The sequence below is a fragment of the Geotrypetes seraphini genome, chromosome 2, assembly GCF_902459505.1.
Source record: "Geotrypetes seraphini chromosome 2, aGeoSer1.1, whole genome shotgun sequence".
Taxonomy (NCBI): domain Eukaryota; kingdom Metazoa; phylum Chordata; class Amphibia; order Gymnophiona; family Dermophiidae; genus Geotrypetes; species Geotrypetes seraphini.
Window position 1 is genome coordinate 107086135 of NC_047085.1, and position 25187 is coordinate 107111321.

A 25187-nucleotide genomic window follows, 5' to 3' on the forward strand; every position below is an offset into this window, starting at 1 on the left:
TAGTAGAGGCATTGGTGAGAGATAGAAGGAAGGATGGAGAATTGGTACAGGTACTTCCAATCCCACCCATCACTTTCCCTAGCACTTCAAGCGCAGTCCTGCAGCAAAGACCTAACTGTCCCCATCTTTTCCTGGGTGCCCCTCCATTCCGATCTGGGTTTCAAAATGGCCATCCTGAGCCAAGTGGTAGTCTCAGCTCATTGCTCAAATTGTGAGACCACTGCTCCACGAGGAGAATGAGACCTGACCTGGAAATCAAACCAGGCAAAATACAGCTCTGCCATGGAGCTGGCCTTCATCAGTTTGATCATGCCCTAAAATCATTGCGGTTAGACATTTATTAGTATATATAACATTCAACATCTCCCCAGTTTTCAGTTCTTTAAAGAAACTGTTCTACCTTAAATTATTGGTACATATTTAAATCATGCCTGTTTATTTCTTAAATATATATCAGTTTAGCATCTTCTCATACAGTAATTTTTTAAATATACCAAGAACAGCTACAGCTACAGCTTCAAACTTGAATAGCCTGATTGTTACAATATGAACTCAGCTTTACAAAGAGCTCTTTTTAGTAAGATGTGGGAATTTGGAACTCTTATTTTTTTTTCTTGTACAAGGAATGCAGTGTTCACAAGTCTGTTTTGTGATGTTAATTAAATTGTATTTAACTGCTGCCAACTGGGTGTAATACAAACTAAGACTGGTAGCTCTTGGCAACAGCATTGTCTTAAATTACTAAGGTGCCAGGTGGCTGTATAAGGCCCTTCCCGGTGCATTCTGGGATGCAGTGAGAGTTGCCTAAGACTCCAGTTGGCCCAGGTGCCTAAGGCCCCTCATATGGGAGTTACCTTAGGATCTGAGCCAATCGGAGCCTTAGGCCTTTCCCCGGTGCTTTCCAGAATTCACCGGGAAGGGGATGCCTGCTATTTTGGAGTGGCAGCATCCCTCTGGTCGGACCTTCAGATATAAGGTATCAGGGAGGGTTGGAGGGGTGGGGGATGGGGTAGGGTTAGGGAAGTGGGGGGGGGGGCTGTCAACAAGGCACATACAGTGAAGCTTAGCTGTTACCAGGCACCCTCACCTATCATTCATGGATCCAAGCAATAATGTTTTCTTATATGTACTCTTACAGAAACAGCAATTTAATTATCTTTGTACTCAGGAGATTAAAAGTTATTCAAAGTTGTTTTGGCAAAATTATTCCATTTCACTATACTCAGTGTTGTGCTCTACTTCAGTTTGTTTATAAGTCATATATGGGAAACTGTATCAAAGGCTTTGCTAAAATCTAAGTAACCACATCTGGTACTCTTCCATGATCCAACTCTCTGGTCATCCAGTCAAAGAAATGATCAAACTATTTTGACAAGACCTGTCTCTAATAAAGCCATGCTGCCTCGGATTCTGCAATGTACCTGATTCCAGAATCAGCACTATCCTTTGTTTTGGAAGTATTTCTATTAATTTACCATTGTGCTCATTTTCAAAACAGATGCCTCAAAATGCCTAATAAAAAGTCCATCTGCTAAAATGTCCAAATCCTGATTTTGGAAAGTCAGAATTTGGACATTTAGGCCTGGATTCTGTTTAGGACACCTGGTCTCAGATGCCGTTTCCTCCCCATGAAGACTACCAGCAGGAAGAATATCCAATCCCTCCTGCCGTAAACCCCCACCCCGAACGATCACAGCAGGAGGGATGCCCAGTCCCTCCTGCCGACACCCACCGCAAATTCCCCCCAATGATCGCGACAGGAGATTTGCCCAATCTCTCCTGCTGACATCTGCCGCGACCCCCCCTGAATGATCGCAGCAGGATGGATACCCAGTCACGGACGTCATTGGCGGGCTCCGAAAGCACCTACCACAAAGCATTGTTGTCGTAAAAAATGCAATATAAGAACTGTAGTTTTTATTAACCTCTCTTTTTTTCTTAAGTGCTGTTGCAAGCTGTATAAGCTGTGACCGTAGCTTTTTGAACAATTTGTTGGAGAGGTTTAAGGAGAAATAGCATCGGAGGTTTGTGAGCGAGCTGTGGAATTCTTCAAGTTTGTCCTATTTTTATGGATCGATGTCAAAGTTTATTGCGCGCTTCCAAACAACTTAACAACTCCAAACAGCTTAACAACTCAGGAAAAGAAGTATTAAGTTGCTAGAAGGTACAACAGTTAACATCTGTTGAATGTGCTGGGATCACGCACATTCAGATATTTGAATGGCCCACGCTGCTCCCGACGCTCATTGAGCTCCCATGAGCGTCGGGAGCAGCACGGGCCATTCAGCATGGCTCCCCGCGCTAGAAACTGCTATCGCAGTTTCGTAAAAGAAGGGGGTTAATCACTGGAGAACAACCAGCTGATGTCCCATTAAAGACGTTTCATAAAGAGTTTTTGGGAAGGATTAAAGGAAGTGGAAAAATATGGCCGCTCATTAAAACTGACCATAGAAGAAGCCATTCTTGTTTATCCAGAGGTTATTAGTGATGCAGCTAGAAATATAACAGCAATGCCACCCACCCAAATCAGTGCTGAGAGACTGTTTTCGGTACTAAAAATATTGAAGTCATATTTAAGGGCTTCTCTGTGAGAGAGGATTTGGCAGAAGCAATTCTGTTCCATAGAACAATATATTTTATTTTTGATTTAAATATTTAAACCATGCTGTTATAGGGGTCCTTTTACTAAGGCACTCTAGCTAAATGCTAACACGACCATTATATCCTATGGATGCGCTAGCGTTTAGCACACGCTAAAATGGCTAGCGTGCCTTAGTAAAAGGACCCCAAAGCTATTAAGTTATATGTTTTTGAATTAGTTACACAAGATGATGATGCTTTTCTTTTATATCCTATTATTTTGCACTTTATAGTCTTTGAGGGCTCCTTAAGGTGCACTAGCGTTTTTAGCGCACGCTAAACCCGTGCTATGCTTCTAGAACTAACACCAGCTCAATGCTGGCGTTAAGGTCTAGCGCGCGTGGCAATTTAGCGCGCGCTATTCCGCGCGTTAAGGCCCTAACGCACCTTTGTAAAAGGAGCCCTGAGTGACTGTAATTTCTTTACTAAATAAAATAAAATGAGCTACAATGGCAGAGCTATAGCCTTGCGATCCCTGCTTCAACAGGTTTGGGTTCTGGAGAGTAGCCTGAATATTTACATTGACAGTGATGAAATACCTTGTACAGTATGTTACGTGCTTGCAATCGATACAGAATATATGTAATTACTGTATTCATTTCCTGTATAGATATATAAATAAAGGAGTCAGAGTGGAAAGCAATTTTTGGGCTCCTGGAGTTGGAGTCAGAGATTTTATGGACTGGAAAAATCTCTTGTTTTTGACTACTAACATTAGGCCTACAGTGGTCTACTTTCTTTTCATTTCTTGTCTCGTGAACGTTGCAGAGAAATTGACCATTAATAGACTCCTGTAGGCAAGTGTCATTATGTGGGGACCTGTTTTTAACCTTCACCACTTGCAGTGAAAGTTGTGCTTAATACCAAATATCAATCATACACTATCAATGGATTTGAAAGATTACAGGACAGGAAAGAAAATGAAGGTTAAACACAGGGCACAATGGAGATTACTTATGGTAATGAATTGTATAATGTTTTTTCTAGACAAATCTTGATTAATGTTTATCTCAAAGAATAGATTACAATATGTTGGATTCTAGATGTAAACGGCCGTTATTAAACAGAAGGTTCATGCTTATGAGATACACCTACCGGTGCTAAAATTGTACGATTTATTATGTTCAGGAAGAAAAATTAAGCTGTTCCACTCATATGCACTAAGGGGAGAATTTGTCAATATGGGCTACCGTTAAGATGGGCTATTTGACTACAGCTCGTGCTATTTTAGTATAGGTCCCATTTTATGCAATGAGATCCTGTGCTAAAGTAACACAACCTTTGGTAAAAAACAAACAAACAAGCAACCTGTCTTAACAGTAGCCCACATTGATGATAACACCTCTTATGAGTAAGGTTATCAATGTGACAAGCTGGGAAGGGGTAAAACGCGGACCTCACGGACCTTATGGACCTCGTGGATCTAAAACCGCACGTCCTTAAAAATCTGAGGTCCGTGCCACTTGTAGTTTCTGGCTCTGTCAGACCTCTATGACATTTTAACTCTGACGGATCCTAATGCTTTTCCCTCCCTATGCTGAGACTAGCAGCAAAACTTTTTCCCTGAGGCCTGTGCCACTTTTAGTCTCAGCATAGGGAGGGAAAAGCATTAGGATCTGTCAGCGACTAAAATGTCATAGAGGTCTGTCAGAGCCAGAGACTGAAAGTGGCGCGGACCTCAGATTTTTAAGGATGTACATTGTGCAGTTCAGATCCGTGAGGTCCGTGAGGTCAGATGCACTGCAGACCTTTGCACACATTTTTTAACCCCCCCCCCCCCCAAACCCAGCTATTTGCCATCCAGTGACATATTGCGGGGGCTCTCAGAATCAGTGCGGAGGGAGAGATCTGGAGGAAGGGACAATCGGGCTAATTAGCAAAAGCCATGGTGCGCCTCCTCCCTCCTTAGCCATTAGGGAAGGCAGAGCCAGGGGCCTGAGCTGCAGGAAAAGCGGTGGAATAAGGGTCTGGGTAACACAAGCTAAAAGGCGGGCTTGTCAATGCAAGGACCTCTGATTTTTAAGGACGTGCAGTTTTAGATCCACGAGGTCCGTGAGGTCCACGTTTTACCCCTTCCGAGACAGGCTAACCATTTTGATAGTGTGTGTATAGGTGAACAGAGAAGTGTTTATTACTTTCTTGTAGCATTAAAGATGCATACTATATTTTGTTTTCTTGACTTTTATTTATATTGTCAGTACCCAAACTGTAAAAGTAGACATAAGGAAGTGAAAAGAATGAGGACACCTCAAACATATAATATATTTATTCCATAAAAATTCAACATAATAAAACAAAACATCCCAATAGCCCAAAATCAGTAAATAGCTTCAATCACAAAACATGTCTAGTCAAATAGTCATATCATTTAAAAAATGTCCAACATGTGGTAAGAGCGAATAGCGTTGCTGGTTTTAAGAAAGGTTCGGACAAGTTCCTGGAGTAAAAGTCCATAGTCTATTAATTGAGAAAGACAAGGGGGAAGCCACTCCTTGCCCTGTATTGGTAGCATGGAATATTGCTACACCTTGGGTTTTGGCCAGGTACTAGTGACCTGGATTGGCCACCGTGAGAACGGGCTACTGGGCTTGATGGACCATTGGTCTGACCCAGTAAGGCTATTCTTATGTTCGTAACATATTTCAACACTCCCACGTACTTCAGTTACAAACAATTTAGTTTGTATGGACTTGTGTCCTAGCATTATAAAAGGACATCAGGAAACCATGGAAAAGCGGAAAGTAATCAAAAAATTAGAATATGGGCTTAGAACGTTTTAACATGAGACCTTCCCGCATGCTAAGCCTATTTCTAAGTCAACAATATTGCAAACATTTTTCAACATTATTTTTTAGATCATGCACTAATGTTTGCACTACTACTACTACTTTTAAATATTTCTATAGCGTTACCAGACACACGCAGTGCTGCAGAGTCACAAAGAAGACAGTCCCTGCTCAAAAGAGCTTACAATCTAAACAGGCAAGACAGACAAACAGGATGTCATGGGGAACAATCAGCGGTTAATTAGCAAGTATTAATTAGCAAGTGTTACCTGAAAAAAGCAAATGCGGGAGTGCTCCAGCGTTAACTCTTGTGTTGACCTGTTGGCATCCACCATTTAGACTATTGTACGGCATCTAGACTCTTTGTTCGGTACTGTATTTAAACTTATTGTATAGTATTGTATTTAGACTTACTGTATTGTATTATATGTGGACTTATTGTATTGTATTAGCATTGTACTGTACTAAGACCTTTGTTATTCGCTGAATGTCCAGCCTTCTTACATTGTAAACCGCCTAGAAGTCGCCTGACTATGGCGGTATAGAAAAATAAAGTTATTATTATTATTATTATTAATGTGGATGTGCTAGCTGGTAAATGCTTCCATACCTACTCTCCACCCATGACTCACTCCCAACACAAAATATTTTTTAAAAATAGCTAACATGTGAATTAGCAAACTATGTCAAAAATTCTTTAACTTGCCGTTTTTCCACATGTTAAGCATTTGTTAGCACTTAGGCCCTGATTCTATAATAAAAACTATCTACAGTTAGGCATCTAGATTGGTGCATGTAGCCAATGTAGGCATCTATTTTAGGGATCAAATTCAATTTCTAACTTGGGTCAGCAAAGTAAATGCTCCGATGCTCATAGGAACTCTATGAGTGTCGGAGCATTTACCTCGCCGGCTTGCGGTAGAAACCTCTAATGTGGTTTAGTAAAAGCAAGCATTCATTTTTAAAACTTGACTCTGAGCATTGAAAGTGCTAATATAAAACAAAAAATGATTTAAAAAATTAATTTGCCAGTAGGCATCTACACTGAGGCATCTACTGGAAAGGGGCAGATTCGCGATGGATTCAGGGCTGAGTTTGGGTGTGGATTGAGTTAGGCGCACTCATTTAGGTCAAGAAAACCCTGTGCCTAAGGGTTTAATGTCTACTGATGCCTAATAACACTTAGGTGCCACTAGGCACATGTCTCTAAACTGCGTTTAGCCATTGATTGAAAACAGCACCAAACAGCGCTTTGGATTTAAATGCCATTTATAGAATCAAGGCCTTAATACTTTTTAGTAAAAGAGCCCAATGTAAATTAAAAATAGATATTACTAGATAGAATTGATACAAAAGGAAATTAAAATAGAGTATATACTGTAAATGAAAATACTATACCTTAATAAAGAGCCTTTATAAAATAGATCAACTACCTTAACTTAAAGCTATGAAATATAGCAATATAAAAATATAGCAATAATAAATGGTAGATTTGATTTAAATGAAATTGATTATGAAATAATTATGAAATTGTGACATATGCTCTCTCCAGCTTAATAGGTTAATCAGAGAGTACGGTATAGTGGTTAAAGCTACTGTCTGAGCATCGTGTGGGCTCAAATCCACACTGCTCCTTGTGACCCTGGGCAAGTCACTTAATTCCCCCCTTTGCCCCAGGTACATTAAATAGATTGTGAGCCCACCAGGACAGACAGAGAAAATAGCTTGAGTACCTAAATAAATTAATGTAAACTGTTCTGAGCTCCCTTCTTTCAGCCTCCTGTATGCTTCCTCTCCTCCAGACCTCACTCCCTCCCCCAACTTTTTCTTCCTCTCCCCCTGCATCCTCCCCTTTCTTTCTTTCTCCCTACCCCTTCTTTCTTTCTGTCTCCCTGCCCCCTTTCTTTCTTTCTGTCTTTCTCTCTACATGTCCCCTTTCTCTCTCCATGCCCACTTTCTGTTTCCTTTGTTTCTTTTTGTCTTTCTGTCTCCCTGCCTGCCCTCTTTCTTTCTCCCTGCCCCCATCTGTCTTTCTTTCTCCATGCCCCCCCAAGCCACCGCCGCCGAGTTCTGTGGTTGGGGGTACTCAATTGATATTTGTTAGACTTCCCTGCTGGCACGCCCTACTGGCATTTCAGGGCCTATCGGAGGGCCTCTGCACATGTGTGGGTGTTGACGTGATGATGTCACACATGCGACTGATGTCATCACGGTGACGTCCGCGTACTTCCGAGTGCCTCGAGCCATAGCCACTACCTTTAGTGTGCCCCGGCTCGAGAAAGTTTGAGAGACACTGGTGTAAACACAGAGTAGCATCCGTCTTTTAGGTAAGAGGTAAACCAGTTAAGTACACTCTGTTTGATATACCAATTTGTTGAAGTTGAGAAAGTAGAAGTGAATGATCCATCAATTTAACTGAACTGAATTAAGGTGTTCCTAGGGGCAAGGCTGCATTATGGTTTATGCACAGATTTTATAAAGTACAAGCACATGAACATATAGTAACAAATGTCAGAGAAAGATTAACAGGGCCCAATTTATTTCAGTATGTATGCACTGCTTATAGCCTAAGCAGTTTACATTCAGGTAAAGTATATCTCCATATCTGGCCTGGTGCGATCACAATCTAACTAATGTACCTGGGACAAGAGTGTTAGATGACTTGCCCAGGGCCACAGGAAGCAGTGCTCCGCTTGAAACTGCAACCTCAGGATGCTGAGACTGTAGCCATAACCACTAGGCCACTCCTCCACTCCCTATTTTACTTACTCTACACTTGTGTTGTCAAGGTTTAACTTACCATGCAGTGCAGGCTACTTTTCCCAAGGTTTCTTAGAAGTGCAAATGACATTACATACCTTAAGTGCTCTATGCTTGGTTTACATCCTTCTATTTATTTATTTTAGGTATTTATATACCCCCTATCAAAGTTTCTAAGCGATTTACAATCAGGTCCTCAAGCATCTTCTCACTCCTTTTAAATTCCAGGACTAATATTTCTTCTGCTACCTTTTAATGGGAGAACAATCCAGACGTCCACTACCCTTTTCATGAAAAAATATTTCCTGAAATTGCTTTTGATTCTGTCTCACCGTATTTTCATACAGTTCCTGCCTTCAAGTTCTAGAGCTTGTTCTTGTTCATTAATTCCTTTCAACAGTTTAAATATCTGTATCAAATCCCCTCTGACAGTTCTCTCTAGGATAAACATACTTAGAATCACCAGTCTCTTTTTATATGTCTTCCGATGGAGACCTCTTACCATTTTGGTTGCTTTCCTTCTTACTGACTCCATCCCTAGTGAGATGCAGGCTGCAAAACAGTTCAAACTGAAAAACATCATGACTTCCTCCTGTCTGCTTATGTTCTTCACTAAGCAACCTAGCATTATTTTGGCCTTTACCACTGTCTTATTGTATGGTTTCAATACCTTTCGATCCTCAAACACTATCACCCCAAGGTCTCTCTTTGGATCTGTTCATTAGTCTTTCCTCTCCTATCACATACAGTCCCTTTGGGATTTTGCTTCCCAAATGCATCACTCTGCATTTCTTTATACGTATTAAAGGTTAACTGCTAAACTTCTGACCAGACTTCTAGTTTTTGTGGATCACTTTGCACTTTGCCTAATCCCTCTATTGCAGATCTTTGCCATTTACATAAAAGCAAATTTTTCCTTCTGTTCCTTTAGCGATATTGTTTACAAAGATGTCAAATAGAATCAGCCCCAGGACTGATCCTATGAGGCACGCCACTATTCTTTCTTCCAGATGAAAACCACTGACCACTACCCTCTGTTATCAGTCAGTCAAACTGTGGGAAACCGTATCAAAAAGTTTGCTGAAATCTAAATATACTGCATCCAGCGCATGCACTGTGCCAAGTTCTGTAGTCACCCAGTCAATGAAATCAATCAGATTTCTTTGGCTCAATCCCTCTCTGGTGAAACCATGTTGATTTAGATTTTTCACCTCACTGAATTGTAAAAATTTTTTACTATCCTCTCCTTCAGCAACATCTCTGTTACTTTTCCCAGCTCTGAGTTTAGGCTTATTTGGGCTGTAGTTTCCCAGGGTCGGTAATACCATATGGGTCCTCTGCAATCAGATTTTTGGCCGATTCCAAAAGAGCGATTGATGTACAAACAAGTTTGCATGCAAATGATTTGCTTTGAGGTTCACCATAATCCCTGTATCTCCTGTCTGTTGGATCGCTGTGAGAGCATCTCTCACATGTGCGCAGAGCTAGCAGGGGAAGCCTGAACAGCTAAGAGGCAGGGGAAGCCCTGAAGTGGCCTCCTGCCACTCAGCTGTTCGTAGAAGGAAAACTTGTTTTTTTAAATGAACACAGATGTGTGTGTTACCCACACACAATATCTGTGCCCATTAATAAAAAAAGTCATGCCGGCCATCCCACCCGACTACATCCATTGTAACTTCCCCCCCCCCTCGATAACAACCGTGGGTCCACGAACCCTCCCGATGATGATGGCCACCTGCGCAAGAGACAGGAGAGATGCCCACTCCCTCCTGCCTCAGCAAACCGTGGCAGCAATTATGGTGGGAGGGATGCCCACTCCCACCTGACAATGGAGACCCCCTCCACACCAGGCGCTCCCCCAAACCATCCCCTACCCTTTCTTCCCCAAAAAAGGCAGGAGGGATGCCCACTCCCTCCTGCCACTGAGTGCTCCCCTGCCTCCGTACCTTTGTCAGTTGAGAGCAAGAGGGATGCTTGGTCCCTCCAGCTCCGAGACCCACCAGTCCAAAATGACGGGCCTTCCTCTCCCCAGTGTATCTTGACCAGTCGCTTTTTTCGGATTGCTAAAAGAGATCAACTTTTTTTGTGCATTGGGAGGTGATGTTAGTGCATCAATCGCTCAGCTAGTGTGCATGACATTTTAATATTAAAGAGCTTATTTGCATGGCTGAGTTAGATTGGGCAAAAAAAAAAAAAACACGCGATGAGCTGTTTTGTGCATTAGATTGGCAAATTTGATCGTCACTAAACCAGTCAAAACTGGTTTAGCGATGATAGTTAGATGATTGCTGATTTTACAGCATCTAGCTCAGAGTGAGGTGATCAGATCTGCAGATAACATGAAACTAATCAAAGCTGTTAAAATGCATACATACTGTGTGAAATTGCAGGAGGCTGGAATGAATTACACTTTCAAAAATGTAGTTTGTTTTTCATGAGAATGGGCCTGTGAAGGTTTTTTTTCACATGCTCATTTCACACTCTTCAGAATTATGAACTACTTTGCATGAATTTGCATTTCAGCAGCTCATTAATGCCAAATTTCAATAAATGTTAATATGATGTGAACTTACTGCAAAAATGTATTACTTTGAATTATCTTCACTGTTTAGTACATGAGGCCCACGCATATCATAGGCTAAAACTGTTATCTCTAGTTCTGTACAATGTTGATGGCACCCATCAGTGGTCTTAACTTTCAGGATCTCTAGAATGAAATGCATGATATTATTTATATGTGTTGAACACACAAGGGAAAGGGAAAAGGTTTGGGACTTGTAGATCAGTGGTCCCCAACCCTGTCCTAGAGGACCATCAGGCCAATCGGGTTTTCAGTCTAGCCCTAATGAATATGCATGGAGCAGATTTGTATGCCTGTCACCTCCATTATATGTAAATCTCTCTCATGCATATTCATTATGGCTCGCTTGAAAACCTGATTGGCCTAGTGGTCCTCCAGGACAGGGTTGAGAACCACTTTGTAGACCACCTTTTTGTAGTTTTACAACCACACTCAAAGCGGTTTCCATACAGCATGGGGGGCAAAGTCCCTCCTTGAGGGCTGCAATCCAGTCAGTTTTCAGGATTTCTCCAATGAATATGCATGAGATCTATTAGCATACAATGAAAGCAGTGCATGCAAATAGATCTCATGCATATTCATTGGGGAAATCCTGAAAACCCGACTGGATTGTGGCCCTCGAGAAGGGACTTTGACACCCCTGACATACAGGTACTTTAAGCATTTTCCCTATCTGTCCTTGTGGGCGCACAATCTATCTAATGCACCTGGGCAAGTGAAGGATTAAGTGACTTACCCAGGGTCACAAGGAGCAGCACAGGGTTTGAACCCATAAGGCATTCAAATATATCTTTTCCATATTTATTATGATTATGCAGAAACATGACTGGTTAGGTATGTTTTCACAAATGGGTTGGAAAAATAAACCAACCAGACAGCCGTAAACCTCTTGCTGTTTCCAGCTTTCAAATGCAAACAGCTTAATAGTTTAAGGACAAGATGTGGTTCTGTCTTTACATTTTGAATTTCAATACAACGATTTTGAGAGGTAAGGCAGACTATGACAGGGATAATCTAAGTACATAAATTTGCTATGTAAGATACTAGTAAAGCTGATGATTCCCTTGATTTTTGATTTTTGATTAGAGCTGAGCTAGTAAATATCTTCTGATTAATCAAATGGGTTGCTCTGCATTGTATAAGTCACCTTCACAGATGGGATACAGCAGAAGAGCTGTTCATGAATATCTGTATTAATCCTTGCTTAGAGCAGACTTTCTGTATGCCACTATGTTTAAATGGCATTCAGACAACAAATTATAAGTGTTAGGAAGACACTTATAATTTGTTGTCTGAATGACACTGTGACTCCAAAAGAATGAGACAATAGACTAGAATAGATCGATAATAAACAGCAACAAAAAGACATCCTTTGTTGTAACTCTTTGATTTGGTAAAGGTAAAGCAGGATTCTTATACAAAACTATGGGCCGATATTCAAAAGGGTTTAACCCCAGAGGAGAGGCTCTGATTCTAGGTGCTATGCACAAAAGTTGTAGGTACCTTTTCTCACCCGGATATTAAATGCTGGTGCCCTGATATGGCCTGGTGCTTCTGAATATCTGGGTCTAATTTGATCGGTGATGGTAAACACTTTGAAAAATACTAGCTGAATATCATTCAGAATGTGTATAGGCCTGTTCCTGGTTTTTAACAGGGTTTGTTTGTACTGTTTGTTGTGCTGAACTTCTTTTTGGAGGCTTTATGTGTTTCAAAAAAAGTATATTAATAATTTAGGGGCCCTTTTACTAGCTATGGTAAAAAAATAATTTTAAAAAAAGTTGCTTTAGTGTGTGTTTATGCATGTCATTCCATCCTTTAAGACAATTTTGAGTGCGTACCTATGTCCACACTCTCGTAACCTCAACACCTAAGCAACTGTAATTTACTTCTTTTTAAAAAAAATCTTTATTGATTTTCAAATAATAACAGTGCAATACACAGGTATATGAACATATAACAAATCAAGAAAAGTGCATTCATCTTACAGATATACATAAGCAACCATTTATCCCACCCACCCATTGATTAATCATTAACAACACAAATGCCTACATAACCTACCCTTATTTAAAATAGTAATACAATCCCACCCTGGATGTGTAAGGAAATAAACCAGAAATTAAAGACAAAAGACAACTATAGAGAAGTAATAAAAGATGTCAACGGGCCCCAAACCAGTTTAAATGCAATTTACTTCTAATGGGTCGCTTTCTGAACCACCTCTCTCTCCTGCAATCGGTGCAAAACTCTGCCGCACAACTTATCTTCTGCCAACCTCTCTGCATTCACCTCATCCCTCTGCTCAAACTACTTCACTGGCTCCCCATCCGCCTTTGCATACAGTTCAAACTCCTGTTACTAACCTACAAGTGTCTTCATGCTGCAACACCTCTTTGAGACTGCTTTCAACTCCTAACTCTTCTCACCTTGGGTTCTGCATCCCCAACCCTCTCTATCATGTCTGTCTGTCTGTCCAAATTAGATTGTATGCTCTTCCAAGATCTCAAAATGTACAGACTAGGGGACACTCAATGAAGTTACAGGGAAATAAAGTGCTCCCCCACGAATTTGCGATTGACGGTTCGCGGTCCCCGTCATTTGCGGTATTTTCCGACCGCGAACCGCCAACCAGGAGAGGACAACTGGAAAGACAGGAGAGGGCAGCCAGAGCGTCGGCGAGTGAAGGAAATCACTCCCTGTATGCTCCAACCGCCTCTTCCTGTACTAAAGTCGGGCCTCGCCAATCAGGAGCTGCTTTGACATGCAGCTCCTGATTGGTGAGTCCCGACTTTAGTACAGGAAGAGGCGGTCAGAGCATACCACAAATAATTTCCTTCATTCGCCGGCACTTCGGCTGCTCTCTCCTGCTGCCCTCTCCAGTCTCCCCCACGAAAAACCGTATTCGTGGTTTTTCAAGATTCGCGGTGGTTCTTGGAATGGAACCCCCGCGAATATCAGGGGATTACTGTACTTTTAAAACTAACAGGAGGAACATTTTTTTCACTCAGAGAATAATTAAGCTCTGGAAGACGTTGCCAGAGGTTGTGGTAAGAGCTGGTTTTAAGAAAGACTTGGACAATTTCCTGGAGGAAAAGTCCATAGTCTGTTATTGAGAAAGACATGGGGGAAGCCTCTGCTTGCCCTGAATTGGTAGCATGGAATGTTGCTACTCCTTGGGTTTTGGCCAGGTACTAGTGACCTGAATTAGCCACCCTGAGAACGGGCCACTGGGCTTGATGGACCTTTGGTCTGAACCAGTGAGGCTATTCTTATGTTCTTATGCATATGCCCTTCAGCACTATAGAAGTGTTAAATAGTAATAGTAAGGAGAGAGTGTGGTGCAGTGGTTGAAGCTACAGTCTCAGCACCCTGGGGTTGTGGGTTCAAACCCATGCTGCTCCTTGTGACCCCGGGCAAGTCACTTAATCCCCCCATTGTCCCAGGTACATTAGATAGATTGTGAGCCTGCCGGGACAGACAGGGAAAAATGCTTAAGTACCCGAATAAATTCATGTAAACCGTTTTGAGTTCTCCTGGGAGAACAGTATAAAAAATTCAATAAATAATGGTAGTATCTCTCCTTATAGGTCTCCCCGAGAACTCCGTTCCTAAGAGAAGTTGCTTTTATCTGTACCCTTCTCCTCTACTACCAATTCCAGACTTTGTTCATTTCATCAAACTACCTGAGTTTGTCCATCACCCCTAGTGGCATAGTAAAGAGGGGTCAAGTGGGGGGGGGGGCGATCCATCCCGGGCACCATGTTGGTGAGGATGCTAGCACTCCTTCTCCGCTCTGCCCCTCTGCCTTTTCCCATGCCTCCCCTTGCCACGCGCGCGCCCCCTTCCCTCATACCTCCAGTTGTTCACTGTTGTGAGCAACAACTTCAACGTGTTCCTCACAATCGCGTTAGCTCTTCCGCTGACTTACTTCTGGGTGCCAAACATAGGAAGTGATGTCAGAGGGAGAGCTGCCAGGGTCACAAGGAGCACGTTGAAGTTGTTTCTCAAGGCAGTGAAGGAAAGGAAAGCGGATGATTTGCTCTATTTTATAATAATCAAGCAGATCTCTTCCTGGTTCATTGATGTTATTTAATATACACTCCCCCTCCGTATTCGCGAATTCCGTATCTACGGATTCGCTTATTTGCGGTTTTAAATCAAAAAATACATTTTAATTTTTCAGGCTATTTTAAGCCCTGTAAGCCCCCCCCCCCCTCTTAAGCCTTACCTGGTGGTCTAGCAGGTTTTCGGGGCAGGAACGATTTTCCCACGCTCCTACCCCGTGCAGATCGCTCACAGGAAATGGCTCGAGAGACTATGGGAGCTCAAAGCAGCCATTTCCTGTGAGCGATCTGCACGGGGCAGGAGCGTGGGAAGATCGCTCCTGCCCCGAAAACCCGCTAGACCACCAGGTAAGGCTTTAGGGGGGGCTTTTAGGGCTTAAAATAGCTGGGGGAAGCGGGGGTTAGGGGCAGAACCGGCCCGAATATTATTTGCGGTTTTTTTCATATTTGCGGGCCGGCTCTGCCCTGAACCCCCGTGAATACGAAGGGGGATGTGTAGATTGAAAATAATTTCATCAACTTCTGTTACAATATAATAGAGCTCAGCTGAGTTTTGGATTTGATGCTGAAACTGACCTGAAATCTTAATTTGGTCTTTATTTTTGTTTTGGACAAAAAAATACAAGTGTATTTTTAGCTGAAACCAAAACTTTGGTCCAGACCCTGCTCCTTTACTCCCCCCCCCCCCCCTCCTCAGTGAAGCTTCTATTCGAGGTCAGAAGTCTCCCTGGACCCCACAGGGCCAGATCTCTCACCTCAGGCTCACCTTGAAAATATTGGTGCTGCAGTGGGAGGCCAGTTCCATTGTCAACGTGGTTGCTGGCACTTCCAGCAACAATCTGGCATGATTGCCAGCCATATTGAGATTGGAGCCTGCACGGGTAGGACTGATTGCTTATCCATGCTGGCACCAATCTCAACAAAGCTGCCTTGAATTCTGGAGACAATTTTCTGAGATTGCCGATGGAAGTCCCTGCAGTTGTGTTTTATTTATTTAAATTTCTATACTGTTCTCCCAGGGGAGCTTGGAACAGTTTACATTAATTTATTTAGGTACTTGAGCATTTTTCCCTGTCTGTCCCTGCAGGCTCACAATATATCTAATGTACCTGGGACAATGGGGGATTAAGTGGCTTGCCCAGGGTCACAAGGAGCAGCGTGGGTTTGAACCCACCACCTCAGGGTGCTGAGGCTGTAGCTTTAACCACTACACCTCACTCTCTCGTGCAACAGAGCCAGCAGGGGCGAATGCATCTGCTACACCCCCTGCGCTTTTCAGTGGTTTCCATTTCACCTGAAACCGAGCAACAAAATTCAGTTGCAGGTTTGGTTTTAGGCACAATGGGGAGAAAATGGTTTTGATTGGCATCTGCAATATAGATTTCATCATTTGTAAAATATATATTTTGCATATTTACTGAAAGCTGGAAAAAATGAATCCTGACAAGAATGATGATTTTCTATGCTTTCTTTCATAGGAGACCAGGTGAACCCCCAATAGAAAGTGGCTGGATTCCCTACCTTGGGTTACTCTTTGAGTATAGCAGTGATCCTTTAAGATTTCTGCTCTCTCGTCAGCGAAAGCATGGTGATATCTTTACTGTGAAAATTGCTGGTAAGATTATTTCTGCCTTACAGATTTAAAACCTGATGCTTTTAAAACTATTTCCTATATTTTCCCCCAAAGTGAAATGCAATGTTTGTGTATATTTTTTTATAAAAAAATAAAATAACTTCCATCCCTCAATATTATAGTTCTAAATCCTTAGAGATATTGTAAAGGAACAATTTCAGAGGGTACAGTAATTATTAAGGTGTGGTAAATTACTGCAGTAAAATTTATCATGGAAATAACCACCCTGTGGTATCTCAATTCCACAAGTTAGTGACTCCTATAGTAAGCTACAGTAATTTACCACAGCAAAATATACCAGAGGAGTCACCAGCCTCCTCCTGCAGTAAATTTTGATTTACATTGCTATAGCCTGGGACACATAGATAGCAGGCTGGATCTAGGCCCCAACCATGAGTGATAACAGCCCCTCCTCTAAAAATGGTTTAAGGTTTATTAGAATTTACTATACTGCTTAACTTTTCAGAACACAGGGCTATAGCTGCACTAAACTCTCTGATCGGGTACTGATGGTCGCTGAACCAGTTTGACTGGTTTAGCGACTGACAAAATTTGCTGACCCGATGTTGAAAACGGCTCACTGCGTTGTTTCCGTGCGGTCGTACATTCTTTGATTCTGGTATGCAAATGACCTCATTACTATTAAAATTAGGTCATTAATATTAAAACCAACATCTAATTGATGGCCTAAGATTGCATGCCATAATTGGATCAAGTTTAAGTTTCAAGTTTCAAGTTTATTAGGATTTTATATACCGCCTATCAAGGTTATCTAAGCGGTTTTTTACAATCAGGTACTCAAGTATTTTCCCTCTCTGTCCCGGTGGGCTCACAATCTATCTAACGTACCCGTCTATATACCGTCCCCAAAAAACCAACAAGTCTAAGATACTCAGTCATTTATCCCCAGTGTTTACTCACTCATGATTTTCCTCTTGATGTGGAACTAAAAGTCCTATTAAAAAATTGGGGCAGTAGATATAGTTCAAATTATCAGTTTCCAAACTAGTACATTTAGAAAATGTAGACATGGGCATTTGTAGCATTACCTTATATTGGTTACATAATTTTGCTTATTTTTCTTTTTGATATGATGAACAAGTGATTGTCATCCCATGATGTAACAAGGGATGGGATATGAATGTCATGAAAAAGCACCTTTTCATGAGGAACAATTTAAATTCCTGACTGTCACAGAAAATAGTTCTCTAATTGGTGTTGTGTGGTGGTGCAGCAGCATCCCTTTCCTCAGACTAGAGAGTTGCGCGGGGACAGAAATCTCACCCATCCCCGCCAGGATCCTCTCCGTCCCCACCCGTCCCCGCAAGGAATTACCTCCATCCCCCCCCATCCCCATAAAAAGCAGCAATTACTTCTGACTGGATCATCAATTCAACAGTTTCTTTTGTGTTTGCGCTGCTGTTTATCTTGTGGAATCTCTTTGGTGGAACCCTTTTTTTGTTTTCTGTTCAGGTACTTAACTTATAAAACCCCCTCGTTTACTAAGGCTGACGTGTCCATTATATTATATGGACGAACCCTGCTTCCAAAGCCTTCCATCCCCGTGGGAGTCCCGTTGGCTAGAGGGGGGTCCCCGTGGGACTCCCGTGGGCCAGAGGGGAGTCCCCGTGGGAGTCCCATGGGTTAGAGGTGATTCCCGCGGGATCCGCGAGATTCCCGCACTCCCCGTTCCTGTACAGACCTCTACCTCAGACGTCATAACAGCCGAGCAACACTGTACATCATGCTCAGCAATTCAGCAAAATCTTCCTAATAAGAGAGTTTTCCTAAGTATGATTGTCTTTAAAAGAAAAAAGTTGGCATTTTACATTTAGCAAGTGCTCAAGAACAGATAGCAGATAGTGAGGATGATTTTATAATGGGCTTTCAAGGCCCTTAGGTGCATCTAATGTGCAGAAAAAGTAGGTGCCCACTTTTATTCCAGGGCTGAGGCAGGTATAATTATGTGAATGTATATGCTAATAAGAATTGGTGCATGCATTTAATAAAATATGCATATAAATGATGTCAATCCAGCCCTTCCTCTACCTGTTTCAAGTTTAAGTTTCTTTATTTTTGATATACTGTCTATCAAAACAAGTATCTAATCCGGTGTACAATATAAAAAGATTGAAGAAAACAATTAAAATAGGTAAATAAAAGCAATATTTTATCAAATATTAAAAATTCTAGATGAATTCACATTAACGTACATGGAACAAAAGGGAAGTTGGGGAGGGAAAGGTTGTTTAAAATACATCAAAGTAAAATTAATTAAAAAATTGAAGGTAAATGTTTTTTGCCGCCAGGAATGCCTACACTAGTGCTGCCCGATTCGAATCGGTTCACTGATTCACTTCGGGTGAATCGATTCGAATCGATTTAAATTTTAAAAAAATCGGCTTCCCAATTCAGACCCTCTTCCCTCGCCCCCTAAAGCAGGAGCGGCAGCGCTGCTCTTGCTGGCTGGCCGCTGCTGCACCTGTTTTAGAGGGCGAGGAGGGAGGGTCAGTCGGGAAGTGCTGCTGTCCAGCTTCCCTCCTGGCATCCCCGAAGAACTACCCCCAGAAAGACTGTGCAGCCCCCCCGGGAAGGCCTCCGTGTTCCCCCTGGCCTCCCCGAACCGTTTACCTTATAGCTTCAGCCTGCTGCCGAAGATCGCGGTTACAGCGTCTGTGCAGTGCTTTGAACTGTTTCCTCTGCTGCGGTCCCGCCCCTCCTCTGATGTCAGAGGCAGGATCGCGGCGGAAGAAACAGCTTAAAGCACTTTGCAAAGACGCTGTAACTGCGATCTTTGCTGCAGGCTGAAGCTATAAGGTAAACTGTGCGGGAAGGCGGAACAAGGAGGCCTTCCCGGGGGGGGGTGCAGTCTTTCATGGGGACAGTCCTTCGGGAGGGGCAGTCCTTCAGGGGATGGGACAGATCTTGGGGGGAACAGGCCTTTAAGGGGGGGACAGGCCTTTAAGGGGGAGGACAGGCCTTCAAAGGGGGGACAGGCCAGGGATGGTGGCATAGGCCTTCAGGGGGGACAGGCAGGCCTTCGGGGGGGCAGTCCTTTGAGGGGGCAGTCCTTCAGGGGGTGGGACAGACCTTGGAGGGGTGCAGGCCTTCAAGGGAGGAACAGGCACTTAAGGGCGGGAACAGGCCTCTAAGGGGATGGGACATTCCTTGGGGGGTGCAGGCCTATAAAGGGGAACAGGCCTTAAGGGGGGGTGCATACCTTTAAGGGGGGACAGGCCTTCAAAGGGGGACAGGCCAAGGATGGTGGCATAGGCCTTCAGGGGGGACAGGCAGGCCTTCAAGGGGGGGACAGGCCTTAAGAGATGGGGGTACAGGCCTTCAGGGGGCAGGTGCAGGCCTTCATGGGAGGGGGCCCTTGTGTAGAAGTATTTGGAGGGAGGGAAGGGGGTTCAAAGAGATGTGCATATGCCGGACTTTGGGGGAGGGAAGAAATAATGGGTCTAAAAATAGAGGAGAGGGAGAGAGATGATGGACAATGGGATTTAGGGAGGGAAGGAACAAAAGGGAGAGAAGTTGGACACAAGGGATGGTGTGGATGGGGGGATAGAGATACTGGATAGGAGGGTAGTTGGGAAAAGAAAGGGAGAGATGGTGGACCCTGGGCTGGTGGGGAAGTCGGGAGAGATCCTGGATGAAAGGGTAGTTAAGAAAAGGTGGATCTGTGGATGGAGATGAAAAAAAAGAAAGATGCCAGACTTCTGGGGGAGGGAAGGGAAACAGAAGGGGAGGACAGAGATGGCAGATGGATGGTTAGCACGAAGAAAGAAGGAGACCCTGCCAAGCAAGTTATCAGAAGACAAGCAGAGCCTGGGACCAACAAGATTTGAATAATGACCAGATAACAAAAGGCAGAAAAATTAATTTTATTTTCCAATTTGTGATTACAGTGTGTCAGATTTGAAATGTGTATCCTGCCAGAGCTGGTGTTAGACCGCTAATGTGAGCTATGATTTAACAGAGAGAGGAAAAGTCTTTTTTATTTGTTTATTTTTTTTACATCACAGCGCCAGTGTGGTTAGAAAAAGGCAAAGGAGGTGAAGAGGCTATAAAATAAACCCACCAGGATGTTTGAAAAAAAAAACACCCAATTGGGCAGGAAAATCAAATCGAAAAACCAATTCAGTAGTTTGAATCGAATCAAATCAAAATTTTTTTTCCTGAATCGGGCAACACTACACACATAGGAGTTTATTCTATACAGGAGGCGTATGTCAAAGTTGGGAAAATGCACTTATTTTATAAAGAACACAAAAAAATTACTCTTTCATACAGGTTAATCCAGAAATGGTAAAATAGTCATATATATTTAACATTTCATAAATGTTAATACATTTTGGGCTCATTTTACGAAGCCGCAGCAGCAGTTTAATGCGAGTAATAGCGCGCGCTAAACTGCTAGACGAGCTAGCCGATACTGCCTCCTCTTGAGCAGGCGGTATTTTTTTGGCTAGCGCGGGGGTTAGCGCATGATTAAAAGTCAAGCGCGTTAAAGCCGCTACCGTGGCTTCATCAAAGGAGCCCTTTATTTATTTTAAAATTTTTTATACCGCCTAAAAACCTAGGCAGTTTACATAACAACATACACAATAAATAAAAACAAAACTTATATACATATCATCAAAGAATCACATCTACTCCAAATCTCCCTATTATAAGAGCATCAACAATCAAATAAATCCTTAGGGCTCCTTTTACTAAGCTGCGATAGCGTTTTTAGTACGCGCTGAATTTCCGCACGTGCTAGACGCTAATGCCAGTATTGAGCTGGCATTAGTTCTAGCCATGTAGCGTGGGTTTAGTGTGCGTGGCAATTCAGCGCGCGCTAAAAACGTTATTGCAGCTTAGTAAAAGGAGCCCTTAATATTTTTAAACAGCTGAGAGCAAACTTTTACACATATCATCACAAAACCATTTCTATTCACACCCTGCTACACTTCTCATCTCTTGTGCATATGTTACATTATATAAAAGCATTCACAAACAAATGTGTCTTCAGCAGTTTTAAAAAATAAACTCTGGATGCACATAAATGCTAATAATAATAACAACTTTTATTTTTTATATACCTCCATACCACAAACAGTTCTAAGCGGTTTACAAAGGAAGAGACTGTATACAGACAGCGACTTTACAGCGAATTTTCGAATTTACATTGGCTTGTTAAGTTTAGACAGGTTTATCTGGAAGTGTATTGGGAGTACATCAGATTGAGATGGGGTCAGAAAAATTTGTCAAATAGATAGGTTTTTATTGACTTTCTAAACATTTGGTACGAGAGTGCGTTTGAGATGAAGTTGGTTAAACATTTGTTCCATTTGCCTGCTTGGAAAGATAGAGGGGCATAATAAAAAAAAGTCTAAGTCCCCTTTTGGCCTTAGGCCTTAAACGTTGAAAGTAGAAGCAGGGAAAATGTCCATTATCAAAAAAAACGTCCAAAAGGAGGTTTTTTTATAATGGCCTGCCTCTATGTTCAGCTGTTTAAAACGCCCGGACCACCACTACGGCTAAACTTAAACCACATAATCAACCCCCAAAAAGCCTAAGTCCCAAACGTCCAAAACAAGGGCTTTTGGGCGAAGGAGGAGCCAGTCCTTCGCCTAAAAGCTGGATTCTGTAACCAGTGTCTGTCAAAAACAACACCGGTTACAGAATCCCGCACCCTACAACAATCGGGGCAAGAGGGAGCCCAAGCCCTCGTGCCCCGCGGCACCCCAAACTGCCCGACACTATCGGGGCAGGAGGGAGCCCAAGCCCTCTTGCCCCGCAGCACCCACAAACTGCCCGACACTATCAGAGCAAGAGGGAGCCCAAGCTCTCGAATGTACGTGGCAGGAGGAGTGCCCAATTTTTCCTGCTGCCAACCCCGAAGATCACTGGCAGGAGGGATGCCCACTCCCTCCTGCCAGAACCTGCAAGAAATAGGTATCGTGGGAGGGCTTGGGGATATCTGGGTGGGGGCATGTTTTCAGGGGGGGTTCCAACTTATCTAAATGTCTCTAAGAATGATGCTGAATCTCTCTATGATGGAGATCAAAGCACACCCAACTCTGCACTGAGTTTCATTGTCTGCTTTGGGGATGGGGGAAAATGACTTACAGTCACAAGTTTAATGAGGTTTCTCAAAACAGATTCAGGTGCTATAAGTACATAATGGCATCACAGTGTATGGGCAAGGGGCATAGGCATGTTGAACAATTACACACATAACTTATAAATACTGTAAGTTACTAAAGTTCTGCATTTAGGTGTGTGCATTGAACAGTTGTTATTGACATAGTGTAAGTGGGTGTCCTTAATTGTTGGTATGTAAATGCGAAAAATACATATGAGAGGAGACTGGAAGAACTTTAGCTTGGAGAAGAGACAGCTCAGGGGGGATATGCTAGAGGTCTATAAAATAATGAGTGGAGTGGAAAGGGTAGATGTGAATCATTTGTTTATTTTTTCCCAAAAATACTAGGCTAGGGGGCATTAGATAAAGCTAATAAGCAGCAGATATAAAACAAACCAGAGAAAATATTTCTTCACACAACATGTAATTAGACTCTGGAATTCATTGCCAGAGAATGTGGTAAAATCAGTTAGCTTAGCAGGGTTTAAAAAAGGTTTGGATATTTTCCTAAAAGAGAAGTCCATAGGTCATTATTGAGATGGCTTAGGGAAATCTACTGCTTATTTCTAGGATAAGCAGCATAAAATCTGTTTTTTTACTTGGGATCTAGCAAGGTACTTGGGACCTGGATTTACTATTATTGGACCCAGGAAAACAGGAGATACCAACTTCCCCAAAACTTGGCAAGTGGAGAACAGCGAAGTTGACTCTGGTGTTCAATGCCTTTTATTGTATGTCAAGACTTGACACGATCGAGTTTCAGCCCAAATGGGCCTGCCTCAGGAGTCTAAATAAACATGTATAAAATTATGAATTTTCTCCCTATTATAGTGAGATAAAATTAAGAATAAACATAAAACAACTTAAAATTTAATATAACATAAATAAATAAACATCAAAAGACACATATCCAAAAATTCATATCAAAGAATTAAAAAAATAAAATATGATAAAATTAATGATAATGAATGGTGTAAACTATAATCACTGGATCAAAATATCATACAGTTATACATTCTGCAGTCTCCTTTGCTGTTTGTTCTCCACTTTGGCTATTATTTGAAACAGGATACTGAGCTTGTTGGACCATCGCTGTCCCAGTATGGTTATTCTTATGTTCTTACAAGTTTGTATACCCTAGAGCAGGGGTGTCCAATGTCGGTCCTCAAGGGCCGCAGTCCAGTCGGGTTTTCAGGATTTCCCCAATGAATATGCATGAGATCTATTTGCATGCACTGCTTTCAATGCATATTCATTGGGGAAATCCTGAAAACCCGACTGGATTGCGGCCCTCGAGGACCGACATTGGACACCCCTGCCCTAGAGGTTAAGAATGGATAAATACTTGAAGGGTATTAATATAGAAACAAATCTCTTCCAGAGAAGGGGAAATGGTAAAACTAGAGGACATGAATTGAGATTGTGGGGTGGTAGACTTAGAAGTAATCATGAAAAAAGGGGGTTTCTTTGGATCACAGAGAAATTATTTAAAAACATTTTTTTTTTAAATTCTTTATTCATTTTCATATTTTACATCAAGTGCACAAAATATTGAATTACAATAAATGAATATACTATATCACTTTTATATCTACTACATAAAACTTTAAACATATTTTTATCCCCTCCCCCACCCCCCACCCTTCAAGTATTTTCCAATCACCTTATACACATTATATATCATATTATAACATATTATGTAAAATTATTTTCATTACCCACCCCTCCATATGTGCCACAAAGAAGACCACGAAAAAAGAAAAGAAGAAGAGAAATCCTACTATTCATTCACTACAATATTTTGTCAATGGCCCCCATATTTTTATAAATTTAGTATATGTCCCTCTTTGTATTGCTATTGCTCTTTCCATTTTGAATATATGACAAATTGTATTCCACCAAAATGTATAATTAAGGTTACTATGATTCTTCCAGTTATTGGTTATATGCTGAATGGCAACTCCTGTCATGACTAATAAAAGCTTGTTATTCTCTGGTGAAATTTGACTTTTTTTTCTCATCATCATTCCAAATAACACGGTATCATATGATAGTGCTACATGATTTTCCATCAATGTATTAATTTGTGGCCAAATTGCATTCCAAAAACTTTTAATGTGGGGACAATGATACAATAAATGATCCAATGTCCCAGGTTCCAGATTACAGTGCCAACATTTATTAGACTTAGAACTATCTAATTTTTGCAAACGTGTAGGGGTCCAAAACACTCTATGTAACAAAAATAACCAAGTTTGTCTCATAGATGCTGACACTGTACATCTCATTCTCCAAGACCAAATTAGTGGCCATTGAGATGCAGTAATTTGGTGCTTAATCTCAATGCTCCAAATGTCTCTTAGACCATTTTTTTGTTTTTTATTCAAATATCCAGATATTAATTTATACCACAATGCGGCTTGATGCCCTAGGAAGTCTGCTTGGAAGCATAAGAACTCTAAACTATATTGATTATTCAATGTTTTCCATTCAGGGAACCCAACCTGAATGGCCTGCTTCAATTGCAACCATTTAAAACTTTGTTTTTTACTAAGACCAAATCTATGTTGCAATTGTGAAAATTCCA

General features: G+C 41.9%; 1 protein-coding gene across 2 annotated transcripts in view; it reads left to right on the forward strand.

Moving 5' to 3' along the window:
• LOC117355755 (cytochrome P450 7B1) overlaps nucleotides 1-25187 on the forward strand; it is a 295302-nt gene that overhangs the window by 148623 nt on the left and 121492 nt on the right. For both annotated transcript variants that reach the window (XM_033934755.1, XM_033934754.1), the window contains one exon: nucleotides 16313-16449. Coding sequence is in view for 1 of the 2 variants with exons in the window: in XM_033934754.1 (XP_033790645.1) it covers nucleotides 16313-16449 (137 nt within the window). In the remaining variant the exon portion in view is untranslated. The remainder of the gene's footprint in view (nucleotides 1-16312; nucleotides 16450-25187) is intronic.